The 15,240-nt window shown below is 45.9% G+C and overlaps 1 protein-coding gene across 3 annotated transcripts in view; it reads left to right on the top strand.

The window, feature by feature from the left end:
* Positions 1–15,240, top strand: part of PTPRQ (protein tyrosine phosphatase receptor type Q) — a 530,509-nt gene that overhangs the window by 13,208 nt on the left and 502,061 nt on the right. For all 3 annotated transcript variants that reach the window (XM_044280555.1, XM_044280554.1, XM_044280553.1), the window contains exon 4: positions 1,457–1,598. In XM_044280555.1, coding sequence (XP_044136490.1) covers positions 1,457–1,598 — 142 coding nt within the window. The remainder of the gene's footprint in view (positions 1–1,456; positions 1,599–15,240) is intronic.

The following is a 15,240-nucleotide window of genomic DNA, read 5'->3' as shown; positions in this document are numbered from 1 at the left end:
GAGCTGGTTAAGGGGTTAAAAATTAAAAAGTATTAACTCACCTCATCCTCTTGTTCGCGCAGCTGGCATCGTCTACTTTCTTCTTCTTTCAGGACCTGCAAAAGGACCTTTGATGACGTAATCGCTCTCACCATGTGGTGAGCGCGTTGACGTCAGTGCAGGTCCTGCTGAATGAAGATAGAAGGATTACATCATCAAAGGTCCTTTTGCTGGTCCTGAAAGAAGAAGAAATAAGATGATGCCGGCTGCGCGAACAAGAGGATGAGGTGAGTTAATATTTTGTAATTTTTAACGCCTTAAGCCACATTTTAGTAAGCATTATGCATTAAGAATGCTATTATTTTCCCTTATAACCATGTTATAAGGGAAAATAATAAAATCTACAGAACACCTAACCCAAACCCGAACTTCAGTGAAGAAGTTCAGGTTCGGATCTGGGTAACCACATTTAGTTTTTTATCATGCGCGTGCAAAATGCATTGCACCCGCACGATAAAAACTCAACAATGCAACGCAATCGCCGTCAAAACTGACTGAAATTGCATACGCACTGACGCGGGTTTCCCGCAATGCACACGCGACGCATTTGTAGCAAATCCGGGACGCCCGTGTGAAAGAGGCCTAAGAGTGACGCCTGTCATCTGTATGTCATACTGACTCACAGTATTGCTTCACTACCACAGCAGACTCCCTATGCGTCCCAGGCTCCATTCACACATCCGCAATTCCATTCCACATTTTGCGGAACGGAATTGTGGACCTATACATCTCTATGGGGCCGACCCGCACTTTCGGGTCTGCAATTCCGATCCTGAAGAAAATAGAACATGTCCTATTCTTGTCCGCAATAGCGGACAAGAATAGGCATATTCTCTTGGTGCCGGCCGCTGTCCGTGTTTAGCGGATCCGCGGATCCGCAAAACACACACGGATGTGTGAATGGACCCTTACTGCAAGGCTCAGTATTCTACACCACTATACAGGCTCTCTGCAGCCAGGAAATAGCTGTTTTTTAACGCGATTCGCCACAAATAAATTAGGATCGAATCATTTTAGAAAATGAAACGGCCGAATTGAATTTTTTAAAATTTAGCTCATCTCTACATAGGAAGATTACTGTTAAACTTTTGGACTCTAACTAAAAATTATCTAATTGAAAATGGAGTTTGAATTTTTAATTCTAATTTTAGCAATTTTTATTTTAACTTGATTTTATGTTTATGTATTATTCATTTCTGTAATTTAATTGTGTATTACTATTCCATCCCAGATCCATCAGTAGGAGAAACTTTGACATCTCAGTTAATGCATACGACTGTATCTACTGTACAACTGTATCAATAAAACAATTTAATTACATATAGTTTCACTGTCCATCTTAAAACTTTATCAGCTGCATACATATGTGAATTCCATTACCATAAAGCTTCAATGCAATTATTTTTCATCTCCATAGAATGTGTTGAAGTCACCAGTTGCTCATCAAGCTTATAGTCCATTCCTATCATTGAATAACCTAAAGCAAGAGGATGCTTATAATTTCACCATAAAATCCATGAAAGATGGTGAAATCTTAAGTGTTAAATCATTTTTGACAGGTAAGTATACAATATAAATAATATGTGTAATAATCTGAATATTTCAATGATTTTTTTTCAACATAATCTAGAAAAACACATTGAAAAATGAAGATGTCAGTGTTAAGTTTGACTTTCCGTTTACACACAGCTTCTCTTCATGTTTTTTTTATTTTACTGCAGGCATGATGTAGGCTTTTGTGCAGGAGAAAGCGAAAAAACATGGGGCAGATTTACTGAGTATACTGAGAAGTGTTGATCAAGCACCAAAGTGCTCGGGTGCTCGAGTAGAATACCTCGGGATGCTCAGGTGCTCTACTGAGCACCCGAGCACAATGGAAGTCAATGGGAGAACCCAAGCATTAAACCAGGCACCCCCTGCTCTGAAGAGGGGAGGGTGTCTGGTTTACATGAAAGAGTCAGAAATTGATAGAAATACCACTGAAATGGTTTGGGAAAAGCATGGGAAGGATGTCTGGATGCATCTTGGACTCCCAGGTCGCTGCTGGGAATGATGTTGTCCGAGTAGTACGCCACTTTTACAGACTGACAATAAAAAGCACCAAACCAAAGATAAAATCGATTTTAGAGGAAAAATTGTTATGAAGCATTCTTTCCTATATATTTACTTGTATATAAAGTGCAAGTGCTGCCAATAATTACAAGGAAGAGGCGCTCTGATACAACCTGTATATCACATAAAGTAGGGCCTCATTCACAATTGTTCAGGTAGTGGGACTCCTACACTCATAAAGCCTAATCACTAAGTTAAAGGGCTGCCAAAAATTGCAAGGAACCAGCACTCCAATACACCCTTTATTACACATAAAGGAGGGCATCATACACACCCTTGAAAAATTATGATTGATGGCCTGCTGATGACCCTCAAAAACATTAGGAGCAAGGGACTACTGGTGACCCTCTAAAACATTATGGGCGAGGGCCTGCTGCTGATATTACCATCTAAAACATTAGGAATGAGGGTCTGCTGCTGAGCTAGCCATCTAAAACATTAGGGGTGAGGGTCTGCTGCTGAGCTGACTTTCTAAAACATTAGGGGCGAGTGCCTGCTGCTGATCTGACCATCTAAAACATTATGTACGAGGGTCTGCTGCTGAGCTGACCATCTAAAACATTGCGGGTGAGGGCCTGCTGCTGGGCTGACCATCTAAAACATTAGGGGTGAGGGCCTGCTGCTGATCTGACCACGGAAAAAATTATGGGCGAGGGCCTGCTGCTGAGCTGACCATCTAAAACATTATGGGCGAGGGCCTGCTGCTGAGCTGACCATCTAAAACATTATGAGCGAGGGCCTGCTGCCGAGCTGACCATCTAAAACATTAGGGGCGAGAGCCTGCTGCCGAGCTGACCAGCTAAAACATTATGGGCGAGTGCCTGAAACATTAGGGGTGAGTGCCTGCTGCTGACTGGACCATAGGAAAAAATTAAAGGGAGTCTGTCACCAGCATTTCACCTTTTTAACCCTTCCCACAGCTCCCTAGCATGCTTACAGTTAATTAAAAACATTACCTCTGGCATCAATCCTGGACTTAGAGAACCATCAAAAACGATCTTTATAAGATATGCAAATGAGGGCTCGCAAGTGCCCAGGGGCGGCGTTACTCTATTAGGTGCCCTGCTTGCTCAGCCTTTTTATTGCGTCCCCCCGCCCCTTCCTACCCTCCGCCCGCCCATCCTTTCCCTCTGACCGCCTTTCTACTAACTTGCTATTCTGCCGATATCCCGCGCCTGCGCACTCATTCCTTTGGCCGGCACATGTGCACTGCGATGCCCATTCCTTGTATGGCATCACAGTAACTATTGCGCAACGACGCAAAAACACAACAAAGGAGGCGGTCCATTGGAGCATGCGCATTAATTACTGTGATGCCGTACAAGGAATGGGCATCGCAGTGCGCATGCGGCGGCCAAAGGAATGAGTGCGCAGGCGCGGGATATCGGCAGAATAACAAGTTAGTAGAAAGGCGGTCAGAGGGAAAGGATGGGCGGGCGGAGGGTAGGAAGGGGCGGGGGGACGCAATAAAAAGGCTGAGCAAGCAGGGCACCTAATAGAGTAACGCCGCCCCTGGGCACTTGCAAGCCCTCATTTGCATATCTTATAAAGATCGTTTTTGATGGTTCTCTAAGTCCAGGATTGATGCCAGAGGTAACGTTTTTATTAACTGTAAGCATGCTAGGGAGCTGTGGGAAGGGTTAAAAAAGTGAAATGCTGGTGACAGACTCCCTTTAAGGTTGAGGGCCTGCTGCTGATCTGACCATGGAAAAAATTATGGACGAGGGCCTGCTGCTGAGCTGACCATCAAAAAATTATGGTTGAGGGCCTGCTGCTGAGGTGACCCTCTAAAACATTAGGAGTGAGGGAAGCCTAATAAGCATGTTGTTATGATGGAGGAGGAGGATGAGAAAAGAAAGAGTAAACCATATACCGTTTTTTGTGGTGGAAGGGGTACATGGGAATACAGTATATTCAATACACCATAAAAGCCACATTTAAAGTGCCTTTATGTTCAGCCGCTTTCCTCTGCTGGAGTAGAGAAGTCAGTGGCAATCCAGTCCAAATCCTTGTTAATTTTGATAAGAGTCAACCTGTCAGCATTTTCAGTTGACAGGCGGATGCGCTTATCAGTTATTATGGCCCCAGCAGCACTAAATACCCGCTCTGACAAAACGCTGGCGGCAGGGCAAGCCAGGACCTCCAAGGCGTAGAGCGCCAGTTCGTGCCACGTGTCCAGCTTGTACACCCAATAGTTGTAAGGCACAGAGGGATCATTGAGGACGCTGACACGGTCTGCTATGTACTCCTTTACCATCTTCCAAAATTGTCTCTCCTTGTGACACTAGGCCACGCATCAGGGTGAGGTTGCTGGCGGGGTGTCATGAAACTGTCCCAGGCGTTGGAGTGTTGCCTTGCCTCTGTTGGAATTGCTGGGTGTTCCCCTTGTCTTCCCTCCTCAGTTGCCCAAGGATCAACGTACTCTGCTGCCAGCGTTGTCAGCTGGGAATTTTTGGAGCAGTTTTTCCACAAGGACCTTCTGGTATTGCACTATTTTGCTAGTCCTCTCTACCACAGCAATGAGAGAAGGGTGATCAACCAGTAATCGGTGTTGGCTAAAATGCGTATAACTCGAGGGTCACGGGAAAGGCAGCCTAACATAAAGTCAGCCATGTGTGCCAGAGTCCCAACAGACAAGACTTCTCTGTCCTCATTAGGAGGATGACTCTCAATCTTCTCATCCTCTTCCTCCTCTTCGGCCCATCCACGCTGAACAGATGGAATAAACCTGCTGTGGGTACTACCCTCTGTAGCAGAGGCAACAGTCTCCTGCTCCTCCTTCCTGATGGAAGTAGGGCCTGCAATCCTTGGCTTCGGTAGCACCTGTACCTTCCCAGGGTTTCGCTCCCGGCCTCCAGAACATTCACCCAGTATGCCGTCAGGGAAATGTAGCGTCCCTGGCCAAAAGCACTTGTCCATATGTCAGTGGTAAAGTGGACCTTCCCAATAACTGCGTTGGTCATGGCATGGGTGATGTTCTGGGACACATGCTGGTGTAATGCAGGGATGGAAAAATATTGGCGACTTGGGACTGAGTAATGAGGGACGGCCACCTCCATCAGGCTGAGGAAAAACTCAGTGTCCACAAGCCTAAATGGCAACATTTCCAGGACCAGAAATTTGGAAAGGTGCACTTTTAGTGCTAGGGCCTGTGGATGGGTTGCTGGGTACTTGCGCTTTCGTGCAAAGGCCTGGGGTATAGACATCTGTACGCTGCGCTGGGACACAGAAGTGGATGTTCTAGCTGATGGTGCTTGCGAAGGTCCAGTTGCATGGCGGGAGGCATCCAGGCCAGCTTCTTGGACAGGGGATTGGACAGCACGTAACACAAGGGAAGAGGAGGCAGTGTTGTGACCTGCAGACACTGGTTGTGGACCCAGGCCTTCGGCCCACCTATTAGGGTGCTTTGATGCCATGTGGCGGATCATGCTGGTGGTGGTGGGGTTGCTAGTGTTCACGTCCCTGCTCATTTTGGTTTGGCATAGGTTGCAAATGCCAATTCTTTTATTGTCCGCACTTGTCCTCAAAAAAAGCGGCAGACTGCGAAACACCTATGCCTTGAAATTGCCGCAAGGGGGTTCTCCAGGGAACAGTTGCGGGCCTGTTTGGTGTGGCCCACCTTCCCCCATTTGCCACCCCTCTGCCTCTTCCAGCCTGTTGTGGTGCTGTGGATCCCTCCCCCTCTGTAGTGCTGTCCTCGCTCGGCTTGTCACCTTCCCAGGTTGGGTCAGTGATTTCATCGTCCACCACCTCCTCTTCCACTTCCTCACTCTGGTCATCCTCCTGACTTGTTGACCTAATAACAAACTCAGTTATTGACAACTGTGTCTCATCCTCATCATGAACCTCTTGAGACACTAATTGTGGTTGACTCATTGGCAACTGTGTCTCATCATCATCATCATCCATCTCGTGAAACATTAATTGCCGTTCCCCACCGTCATCTTCTTCTGACTGTGGATGCTCCAGAGTTTGGGAATCAGGGAACAAGATCTCCTCATGTCCCTCTTCAAGCGGGCTTGGCGGGAGGCCCAAATTAGGGAATGGCGATGGAAACAGCTCCTCGGAATATCAGAGTGTGGGATTACTTGTTTGCCAAGACTCTCCATGGTGGGTGGAACGACTATCAGGGTGAGAATTCTGTTGACCAGACTCTTTTCTACTGAGACTGGACTTTGTGGAAGACAGGGTGGTGCTTAACTGACTGGAAGCATTATCTGCTGCAATCCAACCGACTACCTGGTCGCACTGGTCTGACTTTGAGAGTGGTGTCCTGTGCCGCCATGCAAACTGGGATATGAAGCTAGGTATCGTGGATGAGTGTGTTTCTGTGTGCACCATCAGCAGCACAGCCACTTCCCCGTCCCTTACTGCTTGCCTTGCGCACATTAAATGGTATATATGCTTGTAAGTATGTCACACGTACAGTAGCACAGGTTTTGTAAGTGTATGCGCAAATAAAGTACACAGAATGTCACTGATATTTTTAGGATGCGCACGCGTTAAACAGGAGGTATAGCGCAAGTAATGTCGCTGTCACCAGTGGCTAATAAAAAATTACACTGAATTAATGTCACTGATATTTAGGATGGGCAAACGTTATGCAGAAGATGTAGCGCAGGTAATGTCGCTGCTACCAGCAGCAAAAAAATTTGACTTAATGTCACTGATATGTCGGATACGAAAACGTTATACAGGAGATGTAGCGCAGGTAATGTAACTGTCCGCAGCGGACACCGTCTATGGAGAAAGTACACTGGGTGTCACAGATATTTTTAGGCTGCGCACCACGTTACACAGGAGATGTAGGGCAGATAATGTCGCTGTCACCAGTGGTAAAAAAATTTACACTGAAGGTCACTGATATTTTGGATACGCTAAGGTTATACTGGAGATGTAGTGCAGATAATGTTGCTGTCTGCATCGGCCAAGCAATTGCAAGCTTTTTAGCGCAGGTTGCGCTAAAAATATATATTGCTGACAGATACATCAATAGTCCTTCAGAGGACTTTTGGGTCTCTAACAAGTTTTAGCAATTTAGTGCAGGTTGAGCTAAAAATATATATTGCTGCCACACACAATAGTCCTTAAAATGACTTTTGGGTGTATAACAACTAAAATATTGCTATTTCGATCCCTACACTATCTCTCCCTTCTGCTCTCCAGCTCTCCGTGACTAATGCTGAGCCGAACACGTATCATCGGGTGCTATATAGCACCCGATGACGTGTTCCGGCCAGCCAATCACTGTAATGCCAGCTTCCAACATGGCTACAGCATTACAGTTAATGTCAGTACTTACCTGCACGTTTATTGGCTGCGTAGTTCCCGGGTTTTAGACCCCCACTGATCAGATTCTGATGAGATGTACAGAGAATAGGTCATCAGTAGGGATGAGCGAACTCGAACTGTATAGTTCGGGTTCGTACCGAATTTTGGGGTGTCCGTGACACGGACCCGAACCCGGACATTTTCGTAAAAGTCCGGGTTCGGGTTCGGTGTTCGTCGCTTTCTTCGCGCTTTTGTGACGCTTTCTTGGCGCTTTTTGAAAGGCTGCAAAGCAGCCAATCAACAAGCGTCATACTACTTGCCCCAAGAGGCCATCACAGCCATGCCTACTATTGGCATGGCTGTGATTGGCCAGAGCACCATGTGACCCAGCCTCTATTTAAGCTGGAGTCACATAGCGCCGCCCGTCACTCTGCTCTGATTAGCGTAGGGAGAGGTTGCGGCTGCGACAGTAGGGCGAGATTAGGCAGATTAACTCCTCCAAAGGACTTGATTAACTGATCGATCTGCAGCTGTGGATCATTGAGCTGCTGATCCTCAATTGCTCACTGTTTTTAGGCTGCCCAGACCGTTTGTCAGTCACATTTTTCTGGGGTGATCGGCGGCCATTTTGTGTCTTGTGGTGCGCCAGCACAAGCTGCGACCAAGTGCATTTAACCCTCAATGGTGTGGTTGTTTTTTGGCTAAAGCCTACATCAGGGTGAAGCTGTCACACCAAGTGCATTTAACCAGCAATAGTCTGTTTATTTTTTGGCCATATACTACATCAGGGGCAAGCTGCGCCTGTCACCAAGTGCATTTAACCCTCAATGGTGCGTTTGTTTTTTGGCTAAAGCCTACATCAGGGTGAAGCTGTCACACCAAGTGCATTTAACCAGCAATAGTCTGTTTATTTTTTGGCCATATACTACATCAGGGGCAAGCTGCGCCCGTCACCAAGTGCATTTAACCCTCAGTAGTGTGGTTGGTCAAGCTATCACACCAAGTGCATTTAACCAGCAATAGTCTGTTCATTTTTTGGCCATATACTAAATCAGGGGCAAGCTGCGCCCGTCACCAAGTGCATTTAACCCTCAGTAGTGTGGTTGGTCAAGCTGTGACACCAAGTGCATTTAACCAGCAATAGTCTGTTCATTTTTTGGCCATATACTACATCAGGGGCAAGCTGCGCCCATCACCAAGTGCATTTAACCAGCAATAGTGTGGTTATTTTTTGGCCATATCCCAGTCTAATTCTGTCACTAAATCCATACCGGTCACCCAGCGCCTAAATACTAGGCCTCAAATTTATATCCCGCTAAATCTCTCGTTACCGCTGTCCTGTTGTGGCTGGGAAAGTTATTTAGTGTCCGTCAAAGCACATTTTTTGTTCTGGGTTGAAATACAATTCCCAATTTAGCAATTTAAAAATTTAGTGGTTTCTGCTGTATCAGAGCTATTTGAAATCTATCCCTAAAAGGGTATATAATATTCAAGGTGCACATAGGGACATTCAGAATAACTTCACACACCCGCTACTGTGCATTTCCAAGTCTAATTCTGTCACTAAACCCATACCTGTCACCCAGCGCCTAAATACTAGGCCTCAAATTTATATCCAGCTAAATCTGTCCTTAGTGCTGTAGCTGGGCGAGTTATTTAGTGTCCGTTCAAGCACATTTCTTGTTCTGGGTTGAAATACAATTCCCAATTTAGCAATTTCATAATTTAGTGGTTTCTGCTATATCAGAGCTATTTGAAATCTATCCCTAAAAGGGTATATAATATTCAAGGTGCACATTGGGTCATTCAGAATAACTTCACACACACCCGCTACTGTGTATTTCCAAGTCTAATTCTGTCACTAAACCCATACCTGTCACCCAGCGCCTAAATACTAGGCCTCAAATTCATATCCAGCTAAATCTGTCCTTAGTGCTGTAGCTGGGCGAGTTATTTAGTGTCCGTTCAAGCACATTTCTTGTTCTGGGTTGAAATACAATTCCCAATTTAGCAATTTCATAATTTAGTGGTTTCTGCTATATCAGAGCTATTTGAAATCTATCCCTAAAAGGGTAGATCATATTGAAGGTGCACATAGGGACATTCAGAATAACTTCACACACCCGCTACTGTGCATTTCCAAGTCTAATTCTGTCACTAAACCCATACCTGTCACCCAGCGCCTAAATACTAGGCCTCAAATTTATATCCAGCTAAATCTGTCCTTAGTGCTGTAGCTGGGCGAGTTATTTAGTGTCCGTTCAAGCACATTTCTTGTTCTGGGTTAAAATACAATTCCCAATTTAGCAATTTCATAATTTAGTGGTTTCTGCTATATCAGAGCTATTTGAAATCTATCCCTAAAAGGGTATATAATATTCAAGGTGCACATTGGGTCATTCAGAATAACTTCACACACACCCGCTACTGTGTATTTCCAAGTCTAATTCTGTCACTAAACCCATACCTGTCACCCAGCGCCTAAATACTAGGCCTCAAATTTATATCCAGCTAAATCTGTCCTTAGTGCTGTAGCTGGGCGAGTTATTTAGTGTCCGTTCAAGCACATTTCTTGTTCTGGGTTGAAATACAATTCCCAATTTAGCAATTTCATAATTTAGTGGTTTCTGCTATATCAGAGCTATTTGAAATCTATCCCTAAAAGGGTAGATCATATTGAAGGTGCACATAGGGACATTCAGAATAACTTCACACACCCGCTACTGTGCATTTCCAAGTCTAATTCTGTCACTAAACCCATACCTGTCACCCAGCGCCTAAATACTAGGCCTCAAATTTATATCCAGCTAAATCTGTCCTTAGTGCTGTAGCTGGGCGAGTTATTTAGTGTCCGTTCAAGCACATTTCTTGTTCTGGGTTGAAATACAATTCCCAATTTAGCAATTTCATAATTTAGTGGTTTCTGCTATATCAGAGCTATTTGAAATCTATCCCTAAAAGGGTATATAATATTCAAGGTGCACATTGGGTCATTCAGAATAACTTCACACACACCCGCTACTGTGTATTTCCAAGTCTAATTCTGTCACTAAACCCATACCTGTCACCCAGCGCCTAAATACTAGGCCTCAAATTTATATCCAGCTAAATCTGTCCTTAGTGCTGTATCTGGGCGAGTTATTTAGTGTCCGTTCAAGCACATTTCTTGTTCTGGGTTGAAATACAATTCCCAATTTAGCAATTTCATAATTTAGTGGTTTCTGCTATATCAGAGCTATTTGAAATCTATCCCTAAAAGGGTAGATCATATTGAAGGTGCACATAGGGACATTCAGAATAACTTCACACACCCGCTACTGTGCATTTCCAAGTCTAATTCTGTCACTAAACCCATACCTGTCACCCAGCGCCTAAATACTAGGCCTCAAATTTATATCCAGCTAAATCTGTCCTTAGTGCTGTAGCTGGGCGAGTTATTTAGTGTCCGTTCAAGCACATTTCTTGTTCTGGGTTGAAATACAATTCCCAATTTAGCAATTTCATAATTTAGTGGTTTCTGCTATATCAGAGCTATTTGAAATCTATCCCTAAAAGGGTATATAATATTCAAGGTGCACATTGGGTCATTCAGAATAACTTCACACACACCCGCTACTGTGTATTTCCAAGTCTAATTCTGTCACTAAACCCATACCTGTCACCCAGCGCCTAAATACTAGGCCTCAAATTCATATCCAGCTAAATCTGTCCTTAGTGCTGTAGCTGGGCGAGTTATTTAGTGTCCGTTCAAGCACATTTCTTGTTCTGGGTTGAAATACAATTCCCAATTTAGCAATTTCATAATTTTGTGGTTTCTGCTATATCAGAGCTATTTGAAATCTATCCCTAAAAGGGTATATAATATTCAAGGTGCACATTGGGTCATTCAGAATAACTTCACACACACCCGCTACTGTGTATTTCCAAGTCTAATTCTGTCACTAAACCCATACCTGTCACCCAGCGCCTAAATACTAGGCCTCAAATTCATATCCAGCTAAATCTGTCCTTAGTGCTGTAGCTGGGCGAGTTATTTAGTGTCCGTTCAAGCACATTTCTTGTTCTGGGTTGAAATACAATTCCCAATTTAGCAATTTCATAATTTTGTGGTTTCTGCTATATCAGAGCTATTTGAAATCTATCCCTAAAAGGGTATATAATATTCAAGGTGCACATTGGGTCATTCAGAATAACTTCACACACACCCGCTACTGTGTATTTCCAAGTCTAATTCTGTCACTAAACCCATACCTGTCACCCAGCGCCTAAATACTAGGCCTCAAATTTATATCCTGCTAAATCTCTCGTTAACGCTGTCCTGTTGTGGCTGGGAAAGTTATTTAGTGTCCGTCAAAGCACATTTTTTGTTCTGGGTTGAAATACAATTCCCAATTTAGCAATTTCATAATTTAGTGGTTTCTGCTATATCAGAGCTATTTGAAATCTATCCCTAAAAGGGTATATAATATTCAAGGTGCACATTGGGTCATTCAGAATAACTTCACACACACCCGCTACTGTGTATTTCTAAGTCTAATTCTGTCACTAAACCCATACCTGTCACCCAGCGCCTAAATACTAGGCCTCAAATTTATATCCTGCTAAATCTCTCGTTAACGCTGTCCTGTTGTGGCTGGGAAAGTTATTTAGTGTCCGTCAAAGCACATTTTTTGTTCTGGGTTGAAATACAATTCCCAATTTAGCAATTTCATAATTTAGTGGTTTCTGCTATATCAGAGCTATTTGAAATCTATCCCTAAAAGGGTATATAATATTCAAGGTGCACATTGGGTCATTCAGAATAACTTCACACACACCCGCTACTGTGTATTTCTAAGTCTAATTCTGTCACTAAACCCATACCTGTCACCCAGCGCCTAAATACTAGGCCTCAAATTTATATCCTGCTAAATCTCTCGTTAACGCTGTCCTGTTGTGGCTGGGAAAGTTATTTAGTGTCCGTCAAAGCACATTTTTTGTTCTGGGTTGAAATACAATTCCCAATTTAGCAATTTCATAATTTAGTGGTTTCTGCTATATCAGAGCTATTTGAAATCTATCCCTAAAAGGGTATATAATATTCAAGGTGCACATTGGGTCATTCAGAATAACTTCACACACACACGCTTCTGTGCATTTCCAAGTCTAATTCTGTCACTAAATCCATACCGGTCACCCAGCGCCTAAATACTAGGCCTCAAATTTATATCCCGCTGAATTTGAATACAATACATTGGGCCAAATAATATATTTGTTGTTGTGGTGAACCATAACAATGAGAAAAACATCTAGTAAGGGACGCGGACGTGGACATGGTCGTGGTGGTGTTAGTGGACCCTCTGGTGCTGGGAGAGGACGTGGCCGTTCTGCCACATCCACACGTCCTAGTGTACCAACTACCTCAGGTCCCAGTAGCCGCCAGAATTTACAGCGATATATGGTGGGGCCCAATGCCGTTCTAAGGATGGTAAGGCCTGAGCAGGTACAGGCATTAGTCAATTGGGTGGCCGACAGTGGATCCAGCACGTTCACATTATCTCCCACCCAGTCTTCTGCAGAAAGCGCACAGATGGCGCCTGAAAACCAACCCCATCAGTCTGTCACATCACCCCCATGCATACCAGGGAAACTGTCTCAGCCTCAAGTTATGCAGCAGTCTCTTATGCTGTTTGAAGACTCCGCTGGCAGGGTTTCCCAAGGGCATCCACCTAGCCCTTCCCCAGCGGTGAAAGACATAGAATGCACTGACGCACAACCACTTATGTTTCCTGATGATGAGGACATGGGAATACCACCTCAGCATGTCTCTGATGATGACGAAACACAGGTGCCAACTGCTGCGTCTTTCTGCAGTGTGCAGACTGAACAGGAGGTCAGGGATCAAGACTGGGTGGAAGACGATGCAGGGGACGATGAGGTCCTAGACCCCACATGGAATGAAGGTCGTGCCACTGACTTTCACAGTTCGGAGGAAGAGGCAGTGGTGAGACCGAGCCAACAGCGTAGCAAAAGAGGGAGCAGTGGGCAAAAGCAGAACACCCGCCGCCAAGAGACTCCGCCTGCTACTGACCGCCGCCATCTGGGACCGAGCACCCCAAAGGCAGCTTCAAGGAGTTCCCTGGCATGGCACTTCTTCAAACAATGTGCTGACGACAAGACCCGAGTGGTTTGCACGCTGTGCCATCAGAGCCTGAAGCGAGGCATTAACGTTCTGAACCTGAGCACAACCTGCATGACCAGGCACCTGCATGCAAAGCATGAACTGCAGTGGAGTAAACACCTTAAAACCAAGGAAGTCACTCAGGCTCCCCCTGCTACCTCTTCTGCTGCTGCCGCCTCGGCCTATTCTGCTGCTGCCGCCTCGGCCTCTTCCTCCGCCTCTGGAGGAACGTTGGCACCTGCCGCCCAGCAAACAGGGGATGTACCACCAACACCACCACCACCACCTCCGTCACCAAGCGTCTCAACCATGTCACACGCCAGCGTTCAGCTCTCCATCTCACAAACATTTGATAGAAAGCGTAAATTCCCACCTAGCCACCCTCGATCCCTGGCCCTGAATGCCAGCATTTCTAAACTACTGGCCTATGAAATGCTGTCATTTAGGCTGGTGGACACAGACAGCTTCAAACAGCTCATGTCGCTTGCTGTCCCACAGTATGTTGTTCCCAGCCGGCACTACTTCTCCAAGAGAGCCGTGCCTTCCCTGCACAACCAAGTATCCCATAAAATCAAGTGTGCACTGCGCAACGCCATCTGTAGCAAGGTCCACCTAACCACAGATACGTGGACCAGTAAGCACGGCCAGGGACGCTATATCTCCCTAACTGCACACTGGGTAAATGTAGTGGCAGCTGGGCCCCAGGTGGAGAGCTGTTTGGCGCACGTCCTTCCGCCGCCAAGGATCGCAGGGCAACATTCTTTGCCTCCTGTTGCCACCTCCTCCTTCTCGGCTTCCTCCTCCTCTTCTTCCACCTGCTCATCCAGTCAGCCACACACCTTCACCACCAACTTCAGCACAGCCCGGGGTAAACGTCAGCAGGCCATTCTGAAACTCATATGTTTGGGGGACAGGCCCCACACCGCACAGGAGTTGTGGCGGGGTATTGAACAACAGACCGACGAGTGGTTGCTGCCGGTGAGCCTCAAGCCCGGCCTGGTGGTGTGTGATAATGGGCGAAATCTCGTTGCAGCTCTGGGACTAGCCAATTTGACGCACATCCCTTGCTTGGCGCATGTGCTGAATTTGGTGGTGCAGAAGTTCATTCACAACTACCCCGACATGTCAGAGCTGCTGCATAAAGTGCGGGCCGTCTGTTCGCGCTTCCGGCGTTCACATCCTGCTGCTGCTCGCCTGTCTGCGCTACAGCGTAACTTCGGCCTTCCCGCTCACCGCCTCATATGCGACGTGCCCACCAGGTGGAACTCCACCTTGCACATGCTGGACAGACTGTGCGAGCAGCAGCAGGCCATAGTGGAGTTTCAGCTGCAGCACGCACGGGTCAGTCGCACTACAGAACAGCACCACTTCACCACCAATGACTGGGCCTCCATGCGAGACCTGTGTGCCCTGTTGCGCTGTTTCGAGTACTCCACCAACATGGCCAGTGGCGATGACACCGTTATCAGCGTTACAATACCACTTCTATGTCTCCTTGAGAAAACACTTAGGGCGATGATGGAAGAGGAGGTGGCCCAGGAGGAGGAGGAGGAGGAGGAAGAGGGGTCATTTTTAGCACTTTCAGGCCAGTCTCTTCGAAGTGACTCAGAGGGAGGTTTTTGGCAACAGCAGAGGCCAGGTACAAATGTGGCCAGCCA

This window comes from Bufo gargarizans, chromosome 2, assembly GCF_014858855.1.
Source record: "Bufo gargarizans isolate SCDJY-AF-19 chromosome 2, ASM1485885v1, whole genome shotgun sequence".
NCBI classification, from domain to species: Eukaryota; Metazoa; Chordata; class Amphibia; order Anura; family Bufonidae; genus Bufo; species Bufo gargarizans.
Note: the sequence above shows the minus strand (reverse complement) of the source record. Positions and strands in the feature narration are given on the sequence as shown.